At 49.6% G+C, this 18,658-nt stretch overlaps 2 protein-coding genes across 10 annotated transcripts in view; one reads left to right on the top strand and one right to left on the bottom strand.

The window, feature by feature from the left end:
- KMT2E (lysine methyltransferase 2E (inactive)) overlaps window positions 1–11,761 on the top strand; it is a 67,126-nt gene extending 55,365 nt beyond the window's left edge. For 5 of the 6 annotated variants that reach the window (XM_062019045.1, XM_062019052.1, XM_062019076.1 and 2 more), the window contains 4 exons: window positions 757–845; window positions 944–1,060; window positions 1,201–1,292; window positions 2,229–11,761. In XM_062019045.1, coding sequence (XP_061875029.1) covers window positions 757–845; window positions 944–1,060; window positions 1,201–1,292; window positions 2,229–3,731 — 1,801 coding nt within the window. In that variant the 3' untranslated portion in view covers window positions 3,732–11,761. The remainder of the gene's footprint in view (window positions 1–756; window positions 846–943; window positions 1,061–1,200; window positions 1,293–2,228) is intronic. The other variant, XM_062019084.1, reaches the window with a different exon arrangement.
- Window positions 5,760–18,658, bottom strand: part of SRPK2 (SRSF protein kinase 2) — a 145,348-nt gene continuing 132,449 nt past the window's right edge. For 3 of the 4 annotated variants that reach the window (XM_062019097.1, XM_062019114.1, XM_062019106.1), the window contains 3 exons: window positions 14,622–14,691; window positions 13,293–13,385; window positions 5,760–7,396 (listed from right to left, as the gene is read on the bottom strand). In XM_062019097.1, the coding sequence (XP_061875081.1) occupies window positions 7,212–7,396; window positions 13,293–13,385; window positions 14,622–14,691 (348 nt within the window). In that variant the 3' untranslated portion in view covers window positions 5,760–7,211. Of the gene's footprint in view, window positions 7,397–13,292; window positions 13,386–13,824; window positions 13,918–14,621; window positions 14,692–18,658 lie in introns of all 4 variants that reach the window. The other variant, XM_062019122.1, reaches the window with a different exon arrangement.

Below are 18,658 nucleotides of genomic sequence, written 5' to 3'. Positions count from 1 at the left end.
AAAAATGTTACTACCACAAAATAAACCTTGCAGATGTTCTTTAGAGGCTGCAGTGATGGCCCAGATGTGGCAGGGTTGAACATGGGCTGAGAAGGTGAAGATCCTTCTGCTCACATGCTCTAACTCTTCCAGAAGAGAAGGATTTTGTAAAGCCAGTTGAGGGGAGAGCGTAAGTGCAGTCTGCAGTTCCCCAAGAGGCTGTAGGTTCACTGTGCAGAAACCTGTGTGCTGTACTGTAAGCAAAGAATGGGGAAAGGGACTAAAGAGGGGAGAATTCATTAGTAAGTTTTTGCAGTAATCCTGCAGTACTGCAGCACCAAAGTCCATTTTGGTACAGCAGTGGTGTAGAGTAACCCTGTAAATGTTTTTGCCTGAAAGAAAAATTTTGTTGGGTGCTGCCATCTCTGTTGTTGTTGATCAGGTTTGTGGTTGTCAGGCGTAACTGATTCTGAGAAGACATGTCCCTCGTTTCCCACCCACTCTTTGGCACATTAAACCTCAGAGATCTGCAGCTGTTTTGGTATTCAGAGGAACTGTTGGTTCTTATGATGCAACAAGGTGGCAGGAAATGCATATCTTGAAAGTGGGAGAAAATAGATACGGTAACAACTCCCATTGCTCTGTGCAGCCAGTTACTTGGCTCTTAAGTTCAGTAATTGCTGTCAGCTGCGGTGGCCCAGCGCTGGCACGTGGGCTGGCCTGGGGTGATCTGTGGGAGAGGACAGCCTCTCACCTCTCACTCTGCCTCTTTTGCAGGACCGCATCCACCTCCGTGGAGCAAGTGCGGGAGCGGAGCTACCAGCGGGCGCTGCTCCTCAGCGACCACAGGAAGGACAAGGACAGCGGTGAGTGGCTCTGCCGTGTCCGAGGCGGACGACTGACCCGCTCCCCGTGGTGGTCCCTCACCGTTCTAATGCTGTGTTTGGGTCTGCTTCATCTGTAGGGGGAGAGTCACCTTGTAGCCCCTGCTCACCGTCTCATGTTCAGTCTCCACCTTCATCTCATTCAAATCCCATTTCCCCGTTGCAGCTTAAGGCCCCTTTCACTGAATGTGAGGAAGGTCAGTAAGCGGATGACCTTGTGTGACACTTGACATATTGAATAGTATCTTACAACAAAGTCAAAAGTGAAACGTGCAGCAATCTTTGCAAAATACTTATTTTCTCATTTCTATGTTCATCTCTGCTTTTATGTCTGTAGAACCTGACCCTGAAAATCCAGAGCCCCCTTCTGAATGTCCGTCCCCAGATACTTCACAAAGGACTTGCAGGAGTCCATCAAAAGCAAGCAAGGTAAGGCTCGGGGGCAGCTGCCCCAGCGTTCATGGGGTGCCACTCCGGTCAGCATGCACATACATCTCTGATTTATCCCCCAGAAATGTTAATCTCATGATTTACTGCTTAGATGAACGTGTACCTGTGTGTGTGGCCTATCTGGGCGATAATGAAACGCGGGTGAACATTTCTAAGGATGCTTGTCTAGTCCCTACACGCTAAAACGTTGGTGTGTGTTCTGTTCTTTCAGTAGCTGTGCCCGTTTAGACGCGATCCTGCGTTCTGTGGGCACAGAGCGACGGTGTCAGCGCATTCAGTATCCCCACAGCGGGGGGTGGATGCTGAAGAGCTGTCAGGCAGGACCCGCAGCGGTCACGGGACTTTCCATCTCGGGGCCCTGACAGACAGGAGCTCCCTCCTGCCCGGCCGGGGTTTGGCGCTGCTGTCAGTAGCGGCACCGCTACGGAGACACACGCTGAGCAGCTGCCTGGCCAGTGGCACATGAAGTAATTCAGGTTGTAACGTTTCCTCTGTTCGCTTGTACTATGCCAGCTGGGAAATGCTAAATCACTCTAAATACGGCTTTGTTGTTGTCAGTGGTCTTGTTTGGAATCACTTCGGTCAGACTGAGAAATCTGAAACATTAACAAGTAACAGATTCTGATTTTGACCTGGTGGGTCATGTTGCTGTTACTACTTCAAAGTACACATGCTAGTCTCAGAGGTTGAAGAGAGAATGGTGCACACTTGCTACAAGTGTTGTCTGACTATGGTTAAAAGCTTTATGTCGTTACCATTTTTCTTGTACCAAATCTCACTCCTCTGCCTCAATGCATTTTTTTCACCGTCAGGGGGAGCAAATATTACTCTGAGAAGCTGGGTTTGTGCTGACACACGGGGAGCTGAACATGGGGTGTGCGCGGTTTGTACTGACTGATGTTCTTTTCCTTCCAGCCCTCTTCACCCAGTCCTGTAGTTTCAACGCAGTCGCTTGGGAAAACGCCCTCGAAGCCGGATTCGCACTGGGAACCCCCCGAAGCTCCCGCCCCCGAGGCCGAGTGCACCAGTCACCCCAAACCCGAGCTGCCGCAAAAACAGCTGACAAACAACGTCCAAGCACTTTCAAAAAACCACCCCTCTCAGTCGCATCTGCGCAGTTCTGCCGAGCAACTCCCACATTCACAGAAGTTGCCTTCTGCACCTTTGAAGCTGCATTGTCCCCCCTCGCCTCACGTGGAAAATCCTCCGAAGCCCTCCACGCCCCACGCGCCCGTGCAGCATGGTTATCTCTCACCAAAGCCTCCCTCGCAGCCGCTGGGATCTCCGTACAGACCTCATCACCCGCAGTCACCTCAAGTCGGGACGCCCCAGCGGGAGCCGCACCGTGGCTTCTACCCGTCTGCGCCGCTGCAGCCCGGCACTCAGCCGCCGGCCGGCGCCGCGCTCTTCGCCCAGACGCCCTCCGGGCCGGGCTCGGCCGCCTACAGCCAGTTCAACCAACAGCCCCTGAGCAGCGCCGCGCCGCCCCCGCCGCCGCCCCCGCCCCCCTCTTCGACTTACTATCAAAGCCAGCAGCCCTCGGGGAGCTTCCCCAGCTACAGCCAGCTGAAGGGCAGCATGCCCCCGCAGACGGTGTTCTCCTCCGGACCAAACCAAGCACTTCCCAGCGCCGCGGGACAGCAGCCGGTGCAGGGGCACCACGGCCCCGCGGGCCACTTCCTGCCCTCTCAGACGCCCGGGATCCATCACCAGGCTTCGGCCTCGGCCGCGCCGCCGCCGCCCCCACCGCCCCCCGCCCCGGGCGCCCACCTCGTCCAGCAGCAAAGCCCACATCAGCAGCAGCACTCTGTAGCACACGTCGTCGGGCCGGTGCACGCCGTGGCCGTGGCTCCCGGGTCGCACATGCACTCTCAGGCCGCGGGGCACCACCTGCCGCCGCCGCCGCCGGGCCCGCTGCCGCACCACCAGCCCCCGCACCCGTCCCCCGGACACCAGGGTTTGACAGCACAACACCAGCACGTGGTGAACGCGGCGCCGCCGCCGCCGCCGCCGCCCCCCCCCGCCGGCGTCCTGGGCTCGGGGCACCACGCGCCCGCGGCGCAGGGGCTGCACCACCCCTCGCACCAGGGTCCCCCCCACTTCCCCTCCACCGCCCACACGAGCGTCTCCTCCTACTCGGCGGCGGCCCCGCACCACACGGCGCTGGGCCCGGGGCCGCAGCACCCGCCCGCCGGCTCGGGGCCGCACTGCGCGCTGCCGGGGCAGGGCCCGCACCTCCAGCCGCCGGGGCCCACGGGCCTGGCCACGCCGCCCGCGCCCGGCTTCTGCCCGCACCCGGCGGTGGCGCTGCCGCACGGCCCGCAGCAGGCCTCGCCGCTGCCCGGACAGCTGCCCATCCACAGAGCACAGGTGCCGCCCACCTTTCAGAACAGTTACCACGGCTCGGGGTGGCACTGAGCCACCGCCCCTCCTCCTCCTCCACATTTTTAAATGTTCTGTAATATAAACTGTGTATATTTCATATGTACCGATGCGGGTACTTTTTAAAGCTTGTACATGATACTTTGTATAAAAGCGAACACCAGTGCTCCTCCATGCGCCCCGCCCCGGGTTTTTTTTTGCTTTTTAAGATCCCCAAATGTGCTGTTCAGCCAGTATTAGGTATTTCCTTTTATTTTGTAAGTGAACATTCCAGCTGTTTTTTCTGGCAGTAGGTTTGATGCTGCATAACCTTTAAAATTTTATTGTTGCAGTTAAATTCATTTAGTGAAAGTTTTCTATATTCCTTTTATACATATGTAATTAAGTACACAGGCTCAGTGATGGCACTAACAACGATTTTTTTCCTCCCCAATTCTCTTCTGTCACCAGTTCTTCACGTGCATAGCGATAGAGAACGATGCAATACCAACTTTTCTAGTTTCGGTGTGGACATGGCTTTTTGTTTCATCAGTTATTTGCAGAAATTGTAATTTAATGTATAGACTGTTTCTAATGTCCCTAAGTGCTGTAAATACTGTATTTCCTTGGCTTGTAAAATTGCTTAAAGCTTCTCTCATTTGATAGAGTATTGTACATAATAAGTCTCTTTTGCAAAAAAGAAAAAAGTGTGATCTCTGTGAAAGTAGAGCAGTATATGATCTTTAATTTTTTTTAATATACTGTCACATTGCAGCACTGGTTGGGCATTTTAATTCATGTTAATAAATCACAATTATGTCAGTTTTAACTCCTTGTCCTGCAAGGGTGCCATCGCTTCAGGGCAGCAACCCCCCTTCCCCCCAGAGTCAGGCCGGGGCCCATTGCTGCTGGGGGTGCCTGTTACAAGTGGGCTCTGCACCCCTTGCCAGGGGTGGCTGAAGCCTGGGTGGCAGCAGCCTTGTGTCCCTCCCTGCTGAGGCCAAGGCAGGGAAGTGGGGGCAAGAGAGCAGGTTGAGGTTCGTTGGAGAGGCAGCTAGGGCAGGGCAGGGCAGAGTGAGTCCCTGTCCCTCCTCCTGCGGCTTTGGTCGTGCCTCAGAACCAGAGTAGCAGTGGACAAGAACACTCCCTCAGGGCCGGGAGAGGGGCTGTTCTGTGCCCTCAAAGAAGGTGCTTGCTTCAACTTGGGAAAAACAGGGACAACCTGAAGTTATAACTGGCCTCTCATTACTGAAAAATCTGATCAGCAAAAATAATACCCAAGATTTCTGACCAGCTGTTGGCTTTGCAACACACCCACTTTGGAGTACAGGGGGTTTGGCATGAAGTAGAGCAGGGTGAGGCCCTCACACGGCAGGAATGCCCAGCACAGCCCCTGCCACTCTTCAGCCACTTGAAAAAAACAAACCTGCATCACTCAGGGTTTAGATCTGATTGTCCAACCTCCTTCCATCCCCACAGCAGGAGGGACTGTGGCAGGAGGAGCTGCACCAGGGCCCCATGTCCCCAGTTCAGTACAGCCTGGCCCTGTGCCAGGAAGCTGCCAGTGCTCCCCCCTGTCCCCCACGCAAGAACGAGCTGCTAAGGAGCACCCAGCACCCACTACCAGCTGTGAAGCTGAACAGAACTTTTACCTCTGGCTCTGGAGTCTGTTGTGGTACCATCTTCCTCACCACTGTCGTGCTTGCAGGGTGAAGTGCTCTGAACATGAGGGCACTGGTCCCATCTGCTGGCAGGGCCTGGGCCCACGGACACACTTTTCCAGGCTGGTGTGTGTCATGCTCCAGCGCAGCTCTGCGGTTCCTTGTTGGAGCCTCTCGCTTGGGGGGGATACTGGTGCCATGTCTATAGCTGTTACCACACCACATGAAAGCCCCTCAGGTTTGCCCTGCTGTGCCAAGCCCCTCCTGCCCCCTCCCCCTGCAGCCCCCTCCTCCACGCCCTGTCCCACATTCCGGGCCTGTGCCAGGCTGTGCCACCTCTGCCACAGCTGCCCACCGTGCCAGGGGCCTGGGGCAAACGGCGGGTGGTAGCTGGGGCTTGCAAAAAGTCCAATGACCAGCACACTGAAAAAACAAAACACTTTAATTAGACAACTGCAAGCACCTCAAACAACCGGTTATTGGTACAGCATGGGGCTATCTTCTCACAATCTAATTATTGCGAAGGCATGTGAATAAACTTCATATGGACAAAGTCAAGAAAAAAGTGGCACCAAAGTTACATGAAGGTCAGAAGAAAGCTTACATTCGTCCCACTGACTCCGAAACGAGGCCCCCACACGCCTCCGCCCTGTACATTCTACGATCTGTATTGCCTGTCAGCTTCAGCCTGTGCAGCTTGTTACTCTTTCCCTAGGAAACACGGACCCGTTGTGTGCAGTCGTCCTTACGGCTGCTCGCGGGAGAGAACGGAGCTAGTGCAATTTTCTTAGAAACAGGTAAAGCTATGAATGGGATGAGCATGATCTCGCCTCTTGGACTCGTTTGCCCACTGCACTGTACCTATCTGCTGCTACATCCTTCCTTGACTGATGCCAAGCACATGTTTTGATTAGAAGAGATCAGTAATTCTACACAGAGAGTGGTTCTCATGCTCGACTTTTAATTGTTGCTTTTTTTTCCTTAAGGTATAGTACAACTTACAGTGCTTGTAAAAAGGCAACACCATATGGTACCATGTCTTCACTATCACATTGTAAGGGAAATTGCTATTTTTCTTTTCTTAAAAGCACTTAAAATAGGCAAAAAGTTCTAAAAGGGAGTGCTAAATGAGAATGCATACTTTATTAGAAAGAAGCCTACCCTTCCTTTAAAGTGCCGTTTGGGGAACGGAATCCTGTAAACCAGAGCCACTGGGGTTAAAATCCAACGAACGGGAACTGCACAGTTCCTACCAGCAGTTTGAAGTCCACCACATGCACCTGCTTTTTGCTCGAAAGCTCACTCAAACTTCATTGCTTTACTCTGGAACCCCCAGTCCCGTATCGAAATGGCAATAAACATTTACAGGGAGCATTTACATACACTATAATACAAGGATGATGTCTCTTTGCCAGAAGATAAAATTGTACAATTCCTCGTCCTGCCTCGGTCCTGACTCGATAAATTTCTTACGCTCGTAAATTATTTCATATGCATCAGCTAAAATACTTTTTTTTTTTCATAAATAGTTACAAAACTTGCCAAAACACATGGGGGGAAGTTTCCTTTGTTCAAAACCTGACATCTGAATGCCACACAACACAAGAAACAATGCTTAAAGACACGTTAAGTGTTTTCTGAAGAAAGTGGGTGAGTAAACTACCAGCTGAAGACAAGAAGACTACCCTTCCCCAAGAACACAGTGCACAAAAAGCAAAATGTCAAACAGTACCTCAAGCAAAATAAAGGTCTGAGGATTGAAGCCAGCTCACGTGTGATCCTGCTAAAGAGTGAGTGACAGTCACCACTTAGGTCCGATGCGTGGGAACGTGGCTGCTGGCTTTTGTTTTTGTTTTTTTACAGCGGGGAGATTCTGCTAAGAGTTCAGCCACGGATGCCTAAGGCATTCTCCAGCTGAAGCGCGCTTCTCTGGGACCATTTCTAGCATGGGGATCAGGAAATCCGTAAACTGTGCAGCATCTTCATGAGGCCAACCATACTTCTCCACGAGCACGTCAAAAAGGCTCCACGGTTTCAGCTTGGTAATGTGTCGGAGCTCTCCTGCAAACACAAACAGTCCTGGCATTAGACAAACGCTGCGGGAGCCGCTAAGCCCTGCTCCGCTTTTCTCCCGCTCTGCGTTCACAGCACCTCCAGCCTGAGGATCACGATTTAGCGAGGGCAGCACACCACGAGTTTGCTTTAGGTCCTCAATGCAGATGAGCATCCAACGCCAAAACCAAGGCGCCAGCCACTCCTACAGCACGGGGTCCGCACCGCGCAGACTCCGCCGCACGCCGCCGGTCCCGCCGGCTGTCTGCGCTGCCCCCGCCGCGGGCCAGGCATCAGCCAAGGTCTCGGCAGCACGGGTCCCTGTCCCGGGACGCGGCCTTTGCTGACGGCGCGGCGGAGCAGCGGCTCGTGGCCAAGCAGGCGGGCACCAAAGCCGGGCACGGGGAGATGCGGCTGCAGCTCTCGGCAGCCGGGCGGAGCCGCAGCGGCTGGCGGCCGCGCCGGCACCACGCTCCGCACGGCGAGGAGCGAAGGGAGGCGGCCAGAGCCCTGCTGCTGTTCCTCACAGCGCTGCGGCCCCGCTCCAACATGGGGCACTCGGCACAACGGGAACAAAGAGGTCTCTGGCTGTTCCGTCCCTCCCCAGCTGCCTCCTCCCTTCTGCCCAGGCCAGACCTGCACCAGCCAGGCTCCCTGGCACCCTACAGCAACCACTTCAGGGACTCCTGCAGTCACTGCTGCGGCTCTTGAGCTGCTGAGGAGGGTGATGGGAGGCTGACGGTGCCTCGGCCACAGCTGCACCAACACACACTGCACCAGGCACACAAGCCACCCTACGTTTAAGCAAAGTGGTTTGGCAACTCAGGTGTTGTCCCCGGCTGTAAACTGCTGACCATAAAATGCCATCAGACATGGGCTCATGGGACTGAGCTTCTATACACGACCCTAGCTACAGAAGTTCGAGGGCAGAAGAAACCTGTGTCTTTAGCCTGCCCAGAGAGCCTGAGCAGCTGAAGGCTGCTGCCAAAGCACCTCGGGCTCCACAAGACACACTGCTGCTGGTGCCTTGGGCTGTGGCAGGAGGCTCCAGGGAAGTGCAACACTTGTGAAAGGGGCTCTCCAGGCACTATCATAAAGACGCCAAAAGAGCAAGTGTGCAAAGGGCTGGTCCCTTGCGAGAGAAAGAGACGAGACCTGCTTGCAGTACAGAGCAGAGCTGTGCTGCCCACAACTGCCTGTGCAGGGAAGAAGGAGCTGTGTCCTGCCTGGCTGGGCACAGCAGCACCCGCCCAACAAAGGCCACCCACAGGCTCTGCTCTGGGGCCATGCTATTCCACCATGCCAGGGTACAGGAGGGACAGCAGTTCTTGGAGAAGTGTTGTCAGGCGCTCAGCCCTTTAAAATCTTTGTGCAACTCTTGGAATTTAACTGGTAAAGTTTTTGAAGGTTTCCAAAATCATGTAGCAGTAACTACTCACAAGAACAGATAGCAATTAAGAACACATGAACACAAATACTGCCAAAAAGTGGTGGCAATAGAGACTTGGTATTGGCTGCAGGCACAAAATGGCTAAAAAAACAAATTACATGAGGCTACAGCTCCTCCAGCTCAGAGCCTACTGCAGGGACTGCCAGAATCATTTGCCAAACTGGCTTTGGGGAGGGTGTGTGTTTCCATGCAGCAGTGGCTTCAGCTTTTTATCCAAATGATAAAGTTTTCGGCATCTTTCCTCCCTCAGGCTGTATAAAGTAAGATGGCAAGATGAGGCTCCTGGTGTCAGTGGGGAAGGTGAGTTTAGACAATGCTTATTTTGTGAAATGGAGGCTAAACTTGAAATGTCCAAGCTCAGACCCACACACCCTGCACAGCACAACAAACCGTTTTAGCACTATGGGCTACAGTTTTCCACAAGAAATTGCATGACGACTGTAAAAACATTGAAGAAGATGGGATACAGTAATCACCTGTGTGCGGGCCAAGAATTGAACCAGGGCTTGGGTTTTCAACAAGGATCAAGACACTGACCATAGAATCAAACCAGGCTAAGTGAAGGGCAATTAACACAACTGAGGAAAAAGGAAAAACTCAAAGTGTTTGTTCTGCTGAGGTGAGTCCATCCCATTTCCATCCTGAGGTGCTGGAGAGCAGCACAGGAAATGGAGGTGTCTGTCTGGCAGCTCATATTCTCATCTGGTTCCTGAGGTTTGGATGGAATCACAGAACTGTTTAGGCTGGAAAGCCCTTTAAGACCATCGAGCCCAACCATTAACCCAGCACTGACAAGGCCACCACTAACCCATGTCCCCAAGCACCACATCCACAGGTAGCTGAAGGACAGCAAGGCAGTACCTATATCAAAGGGACAAACGGAGAGCAGGGGCCCATCGGTCTGACACCGTCAGTATTCGGGGCAGTAATACAAATACTCAAAGAAAGGCTGAAAAAGTCATAGAAAGTGAGATTTTTGAGATTTTTGATAGTGAAACAACACAGGAAATACCCAGAGAGGACATGGGAGATGCCAGAACTATAAAACCCCTGCGGCCAATGTGGAGGCAGCAGCAGACCTTCTGAAAAATGGAAGGTGAAGTTGGAAGGAAATGACTAAAGCAATTTCTGAAGCACCTGTGGGGAGGGGAAGATGCTATTTAAAGCGCTCTCTGCCGGCCATTAACAGCGAAAAAAGAGCTAGTCTGAAATTTGTCAAACTGCAGATGCGTCACCAGGCAAGAGGAGGATGGATTGTTGAACAGTAAGGCCTGGGGAAGCAGCAGCGGAGTATAATCTGCTACTATGTATTTTGAGGACATGCTCCTGAGAACTAATGCAAGAACTGCTTGTGAGGCCCCACAGTACAGGAGATGAAAGCGAGGGAGGTGGAGAAGAGCCTTTCCCTTCCAGCGTGGTAAACAAGCAGCACTGCCCTTCCTCGATACAACTTCCAGTGGCAAAGCCAGTACCCAGCCAGCATCTCACACAGGTTTAGCTCACGAGGAAACAGGGTCACAAACACCAGAAGAAAAGTAAAAGACACCATGACCTAGAAAAAAAATGATCAGGTTTTCAGCTTAGTGCCAAAGTGTACCGGTACAGACAAAATAGCTTCCATGAAGGCACTGGAGGAAAGGACTCTGGAATGGCTACTAGGCTCAGTCAAGACAAAAGCCTATAAAAGTACATGAGCACTTGTGTTATAGTGACTAAAAAGTGACTTAGAAATGCTTTTCCTTTTTTAAATGCACCCTCCTATTTGAAAGTCACAGACTGCTTCAGGTGGCTACTGCGGAGACTGGATCCTGTGTAGTCTTTAATTGACAACACCCTTCCTTTTGGGCCTGACACTTCACTGGAACGACTCAAAAGCTTCTCTCTGAGGCTGAACTTGCTTATGGACAGAAGCAATACACAAATTGTGATTACTTGCTTTTCATCCAAGGTTGATGTTTTCAAACCAGGAGCCTGCAGTGCGATTTCTGAGCTCACCTTTACAGCACCATGTGAAGTGTTTGGAGGAGCCTCAGGCCTGTACTACATGGCCTTTTGTCTCCAGCACTCAGGCCACAAGCAGAGGAGCACAACATGCAGGAGCTTGCTGGCCAGCCATGAAGCCCACTGCTCCTTGCCAGCCCTGCCAACGCAAATGTCTCTTGGGGCACCAGAGAGTCTGTTAGTACAGTGCTGGGGCAGCCAGGGAAAGGATAGCTGGTGCCCAGGAGAACAAAAACAAACTCAAGTTTAAGTCAGCAGGAAACTCACCACCTCTGTTTTTCCTCCGTCAAAGCATTTTGTTCACTGACTTGCAACAGCTGGTATGATCTGAAAACACAGCTTGAGCTACTGTTCCTTCATCTTGCATTTGAGACTCTTTTGAGCAGAACAGGTAGAATCCAGTCTGCTTCAGCTTCCCCAGCAAACTTGTGGTTATATTTTGTGTGGTGAGTGAACCAAGTCTTCTGAAGTACTTAAATCCTACCCAGAGCCATGGCAGATGGTACCTCTGAGGAACATCAACTGGAGTTCAGGCCCAGAGGACAACAGTGACACTGGGCAGGAGATAATCTTCATGGAAGCACTGAAACTCCACTTGATGAGAATGTTACAAACTGCCCTTTGCACCACAAACAGGGTGGCTATTGTGTAACCATCATTTTAAGGATCTGTGACATAAAAATGCCAACCCATCTGATGTAAAGTGAAAACATGAGATATGGGAGGGGCTTTAATTCATTGGCTGTCCCTGACAGTGGGCCTAGGATGGAGAGGGCCGGCAGAGGAGACTTTCTGCAGGCCCTGCCAGGGGGTGCTGGAGATACCTCCCACCCAGCCCTTTCACTGCTTTATGCATTCACGTGAAATGCAGCCGTGCATCCAGTGCTGCAATAAAGAATACCTGCTTAAGAACAACTCCCTCATTATTGAGTAAAGACTCTTTATTTCCGGACCCTTACCCAGCTGCACGAAACTGCCCATTCTCAGTGATGAATGTTAGAAAGCAAGAGGGTTTGGAAGCTCAGACTTTGAATCCCACAGACTTGCCAGCCCCAGGTTTGTTCATCTCAGCATGAGACTGTTTAAAACAGCCTGTCTCCAAGCTCCGTGGCAGCAGGCTCCCGCAGCTCCCTCCTGCTGCCTGGGGACGCGCTCACTGTAAAGCTGCCTGCTGCACCTTTCACTGGGTGTCCCTCAGCCCTCAGATGGTGGGTGCTGGGAAACAGCCCCTCCTCAGCCTCAGCTCATTCACTGACTTCTCTATTTTGTAAACTTTCCTCCAACAACCTTGTCCCCTCCACCGTAAACAGCCCCAAGTACTTGAGACTCCTCCAATGGCAGCAAGGCACAGGAGGCCCTGCCCTACCCACAGGAGATCCATGCATGGAGCAGGTGGCTCTCACACAGGGGATGAGTCACTGGATTGCCTCCTGCCTCAGGATCCCAACCTCTGCCAGCCCTCTGGCACCTGGTGCAGCTGGCTAGCGTTGGCCCTGGCCACCAGCCCAGTCCCGGGCAGGAGGGAAGTGCATCAGGGGATGGCAAGGCAGAGCAGGACAGAGCAGGGCCGCATGCTCACCAGCTGCCAGTGACAGCCACGGATGTATAACGGGATGCTCCTGACATACCCTGTCCCTTGATACAACACAGTCCTGTCACATGCTGAGCAGACAAAAGACACCTGAAGTGTCTCCACATTCCTGCACCTGTCAAAAACCTGTGTTAAAGAGCAGCCTGAGCAGAGACAAAGCACAAGAGGACAAAAGAACGATAAGGCCCAGGGCGCTTGCTCAGGTTAATGACTTCCTTGTAGCAATTGACGAGAGCTTTAATTTTAGAGGGGCTGCACTTCTGTATGACACCTTAAGTCACAGCCTCGGGCCATGGCCCTGGGCATCAGGGAAGCCAGGCTGCCTGAAGCGAGCCCAGAGTAGCTCTCCTCACTGCTCTGCCACAGAGCCATCTTCCTGCATACGCTGTCCAGGGAAGGAACGGCGCCTGAGGACCCGCCACACACAGAGCTGTGTCTGCTGCCCAGGCACTCGCTCCGTTCCACCTCCTGCGGCCCACCTACTCCCACCTCTGCTATCCCACACAGCTGGCATCTGCCAGACGACCGCTACATATGACCAAAAGCAGCTGACAGCAGATGACTGCCCATCACGTGCATCACCTGACTGCTTACGTTGACACGAACACTGGACAACAGATTCACACAGACATTTGTTAATATTCACATTCTGTTGAGTATATCCCAAAATGAATTTTAAAGGAAGTTATTGACCTGAACGCTGCAAATTGTGGCTTTCCTCAGAAAGCCGAGTTTACACCAAAGTTGTTCTTCAATAAGAGCTCTCCGTTTAAATGGATATACTTCTTCAGTGCCCATAACTGAACATATTCTCCTTTTGGATAGCATTATGCTTTAAATGAGTGTTGCATAAATACCGTTACCTTTTCTGGTGAAAAACTCCTTGGAATATTTCCCCAACATAGCGTATTTTCGAGGGATTTTTCCCAGCAGTTCAATGATCAATGCTATGTGGTCTGCATTGGAGAACATTGCCAGCAAAACAGAAACATACAACAGTTTAATCAGTACATTGCATGCACACACTAACACTGGCCCGGTACAGACAGAAATAGATTGATCCTGGTAAAAGAGACACCTGCACGTTGCTCAGGGGCTAATTTGGAAAGATGCTTTCAGCAAAACTTTCTTCTCAAAACAACATTTGAGAATCAGTTGCTATAAACAAGTTTTGCCACATTATTTAAAATGTACCAAGTTACTTTTCAGAATGTTTAGCGAAAAAAAACAAAACTCAACCCAATGTTTGTCACAGATTCCTGTGGTTTTGTTTTTCAAAAAGGATTATTTCTTTTGTTGTGAGGTTTCAGGAGATGCTCCTCAGTGGGACACGCTACAACCAGCAACTCCACTTCTGTCTGCATCACGGCACCTTTCAAAAAGAAGAGGTACTACCTCTGCGATTGAAGAATTCCCGAGAATATTTTCCAGATAGAGCAAAGTGCCTTGGGATATTGCCTAGCAGCTCTATGATGTGTGCTATGTGGTCTATGAGGGAGAGAAAAAAAGGATACGGGAGTGGAAGGGGCAGGGAAAGGATGGGATAAAAAAGAAGAGGAAAGAAACTGGAATTAGTAAAAAATCAGAAATAGTTTCAAATCAACAATGTTTGCAGCAAATCCATGCAGAGGTTTCCAGGATCAGCAGAGCTCTGGCATCATTAGTAGCATTTAGGAACAATGAATGATGCCCACGTTACCACTGCAAAGAGCATTTACAAGCAAACCAAGCATGAAAATGGACAGGTATACAGATGGAAGCAGGAGTTAATTCTGATTTTTAAAAAATTAGTAATTGCCTAATTCAAATAAAGATACGCAATGTAAACATTATTCCAGTGTCACTCTTGTAAAAGAAAATACTACCAAGTTCAAATCTGTCGTTTCTTTTCTAAACTAAAATGTTATTATTCTCAATCACGTTTCCACACAGATGCAATCTTACAAGGGCAGTTTAATTCCTTCAGGCAGTTGCTAAGTAGATGAGTATCTGCAGAAGGGAGTTTTTGCCCACCCATTGCTAGTGATGGAACTTACAACTAAAAAGAAAAAAATCATATTTATGTTCTCAAAACAATGTGTATGAACAGTTCACTCAAATACCAAACTTAACCCCACTGTAAGCTCACTGGAAGTCTAAGGAGTTGTGAATATATATATAGAAACTCATGTAACAGCTCAAAAAGTTCCTACCTTCATCCCTGGAATAGTCTTCGCCAGAGTGCGGTTCAAACAAATAATCTCCAGTTGCTAGCTCAAAAGCCTATAACATAACAGACATACGGATGGGTATTTCAGAAATAGTGGTTTTAATCTCAAGGCATCAGCAAAACATTACCTCAGAACCAAGAGGGAATTAGCATTCCAAGCTCAAGGCCTACAGCCAGACCTGAGACTGAGGAGCGGCCACTTACCTGGGGCCTATCATCGCCGCAGTGTAACACAGGGTGCACCCGAGCTCCGGCGGGAGCCCCACAGCTGCCCCGCAGCGTGAGGGCCCGAGCCCAAACCCCGGGCACTCCTGCCCACTCAGTTAGGGAGAACGAGGAGGTGGCCCAGGAGTGAGGCACCACGGGCCGTCCCCAGCAGCCCCAAGGCTCCAAGGCACTGGGAGGCAGCGCACGGCCTCGGACTCCCAGCAGGAAGCAGGCACCAGGGCAAAGCCAACAGGAAACACGTCCGTACGTACTAACGTGTGGCCTGTCGAGCATGGTAAATGTGTAAGTTAATGAAGCTGGGACAGAGGTATTTCTAAACACATGATAAAGAGCTACACCTGTATCTATCAGCTAATCGTTAGATTGTGCAATGAGGAGGCAAATAAAGTCTGAACCAAATAAAATCCATTTGTAACTATAGTTGATCACTTGAAATTAGCAAACGGGGTAAGCTGCTTTCATGACTAAATCCATATGGGTTTTCAAAAAGGTTTTTTTTGTTGCTGACTGAGATGCCAAAGTAAATACTGCAATTATGAGGTAAAGTACTGAGTCTGATGCTGGTGAAGGAACTCAGAGCAGACAGCACAATGGCTGATCCCTTCCAGCCATGACAGTGCTTCAAGGGGGTGCTAACGCTGTGCTAGGTCAGGACACAACGGACTTCCTTTTTATGGGTATAACGCCACAAAGAGGAGAATTAACTATGAGAGTCCATACTTGTGCACAAACATGGATTCACCTAGAGTAATTGTTAAATGATTCTCCTTCTGATGGTGATCACCAATTACCCAAGAAGCCATAGGAATTAATTCTTTCCAGGTGGTTTAAACACCAAACTATTTTGTTTGTCCAAGACCTGGGAGATCATCCGATCCAGAAAATCCTTCCAAAATCAAGTAGAATTACCTGGCACAGTTCTGGGAAGGGATTTCACTCTGTTAGAATATTTACTATAAAATATTTATCTCCTGAAAATAGATGCTTTTCTGTTCCAATTCATAATCTGGAGTTGTTAAATCACCTGTAAATTTAGTCTATTTATGGGCACTTGGCTTTTTCAAGCTGTGAAATGCAGTATCATCCAAGTGGGATATAGCCAAAATAATTCATTGCAATCACATACAGCAGCCAAGAAAGCAAGAATGCCTCTTGCTGACATTTCTGTTGATCCTATGAATGGGCCTTTAATTTCTCAAGTCATTAATAAACAATCATTCACTTCTTTTCTTATTCTACTCTTAGCTCAAGGTTGAGAGTTTTCATTACACATCTTAAAAAAATAATCTGAAGGATTTAATAAATTATCAGGTCTTTAAAGTGAAGAAAGTGTTAAAAGTAGTCAGAAGAGACTGCTGATAGAGATCTGTCAACACATGAAGAACACTGTTATTCTCTCAAGAAGAAGATGAGAAGCCCCAAGTGTCACTTCTGTATCTCATGGGAATATATATTCACTGGAAGAGCTGGAGCAGCATTCCTAGGAGGATGTATGCTGATGGGGTTGATTTCTGAGGACAGTAAGAAACTTATTGCTATTGAACACAGATTCCCAGAGAACAATAGAAATAGAGCTGGATTTAGCCACAAAGGTATACTCCAAAAGAACACAGCTTCTGTCCCAAAATCCAAAGTATTAATAGGTTGATATGCTTGCGTGGGACTGAAAAGATTAAATTGGAGAAACTGTTCCTAGAGGAGCACAAGAAGTAAGCATACCACTGTGATACACTGCATTTCAGATCAGTTTGTATATAAAAAGAGCTGTGAGCTCTCACAGGTTTGGGATATTTATACCACCCTTTTGCCAAAGAGAAACTAAAGCTTTTCAAAATGCTGCTGCTTTTTTCATTTTCCTATAGCTTTGACTCCATGCTCCGCATGGGCTGCAGCCACAGTCTCGCAGACATTTGATTTCCTGACTCTCCTCTGCACCAAGAACAAAGAAACTTCTGACTGAGATACACAGGGATAGGACAGCCCAGAGGCAGCCTTGCCTTTTGTGTGCTGCAATAAATACCTACAATACTTCTTAGCATTCATGTAGGAAAATGTCTCACAGGTTCATGTAGAGCCATCTGGTAACAGGTTTGCAGAACGGACTATCTACACAGTGCACAATAAATGAAATCAGTTGAGTCTCACAAATCCTGGACCTAGGTTTGTACCATCAAGTAAAAGGATCAGTGTTAAAAAGGCATTAGCAAGAATGTTAATAGCCATAGGAAGGACAACGACCCGTATGGGTTGCTCTTTAAGCTGATGCCCAAAGGCACGGTGTACCAGAAAGCATGTGTGGTCCTGTTACTGAGTCAGTGCCACTGGAAGAAGAGTTCTCTGCTGCTGGTACTCACAGCTACAGTTTAGGGGATGTACTGCTGTCTTGAACTTCCTCAGCACTTTTCAGTACATACCGACCCTTTGCACCCAACTGCAGGCACATAAACCCACTTAGTCTCCAAGTCCCATGTCACTGCCACTCTGTGACCAAATCAGGAGGCGGAGAGCAGGCTGACAGCAGGTCAGCAGGGCTGATAAGACAGGCTAGGTAGACACAAAAGTCTCACCAGCCCTCAATGGGAAGTGACTTCCTCTCTCCTCAGCACTTCAGCTTGCACATCTGTGACCAGTTTTGGGCCAGTATGAGAGAGACCCTGCCAAATGTGAGAAACACCAGGGAGAACGTCTAAGAAGTCAGGGGGCTGAGCAGAGGATGCAGGTGAAAGGTTGGTAGGGCTGTATTTGTTCAGGTTGGAGAAAGGAGAGTTTAATTGCTGCTCTCCACTGCCTAAAGGAGTTAACAGAGAAGACCAAGATATACTTTTCTCAATGAAAAGCCAACAGAAAACAGAAATGAACAGTAAGATGAGAAATTCCAGATGTGGGGAGAAAGTTCTACAGTGAGACTGGCTGAGCACTGGGTCAGGCTGCTCAGAAAGGCTGTGCAAATGCCATCCTGACAGATACGTACACCTCAGCTGGAACGAGGCCCTAAGCAACCTCATCTAACCTTGACATTTACCCTGGTTCAAACAGGAGGCAGACTACAAGAGATCTCTTTCAACCTATACTTGGCTATTATTTCTGTGATGCTATAGATATAGATTAACCATATTTACTTACTTTCCCTTTGAAAAAACTTTCTTGACAGAAGCTCCAACTTAATGTTGACATTTACCTCCACAGAAATCAGCATGTCAATTATTACATGGAGATAACAAACAAGATGCAGCATTCTCAACATATGGCACAAAAGCCCAAGGCAATCATCCATCCTTACTGACTGTACTGGCAATTGCTACTCATCGCTTTCCTCAGGTTATCACAGAAAAACAGTTGAGACTGCTTTTCTCCATCTGCAGATGGAGAACCTTGCACATAAACGGCCCCACTGCTGCGTTTGGAGGCTCTGGAGAGGCCACGATTCTGTTCCTGCCACGTGACTGCACACGAGCCTACCACAATACTAAACTGTTGGCACCTCTACCCTGTATTAGGGATCCATGTCTAATCACACCATTGGAAATAGCTACATTTTCACTGTGTGACAGCTGTGTACTCAATCTGGTGACTGAAAATGGATGCATGCCTGGGGAAAGTTGTCTGGGAGAGGACTGGAAGAACAATTCACTTGGACTACATCAGCCTCCCTGAATTCCTGTTATGAAACCCCAGCTGAAAAAGGACAACAAGCTATAGGCCAGAATTATTGTTCTGACAGACGAGATGTGGCTCTCAGCCACAGTTTCTCTGCCTCAGATGAAGAAAAGAGCTGTGAATGAGAAGATTTTA

The sequence above is a fragment of the Colius striatus genome, chromosome 1 (assembly GCF_028858725.1).
Source record: "Colius striatus isolate bColStr4 chromosome 1, bColStr4.1.hap1, whole genome shotgun sequence".
Taxonomy (NCBI): domain Eukaryota; kingdom Metazoa; phylum Chordata; class Aves; order Coliiformes; family Coliidae; genus Colius; species Colius striatus.
The sequence above is the reverse complement of the archived record's forward strand: the minus strand, read 5'-3'. Positions and strand labels throughout refer to the sequence as shown.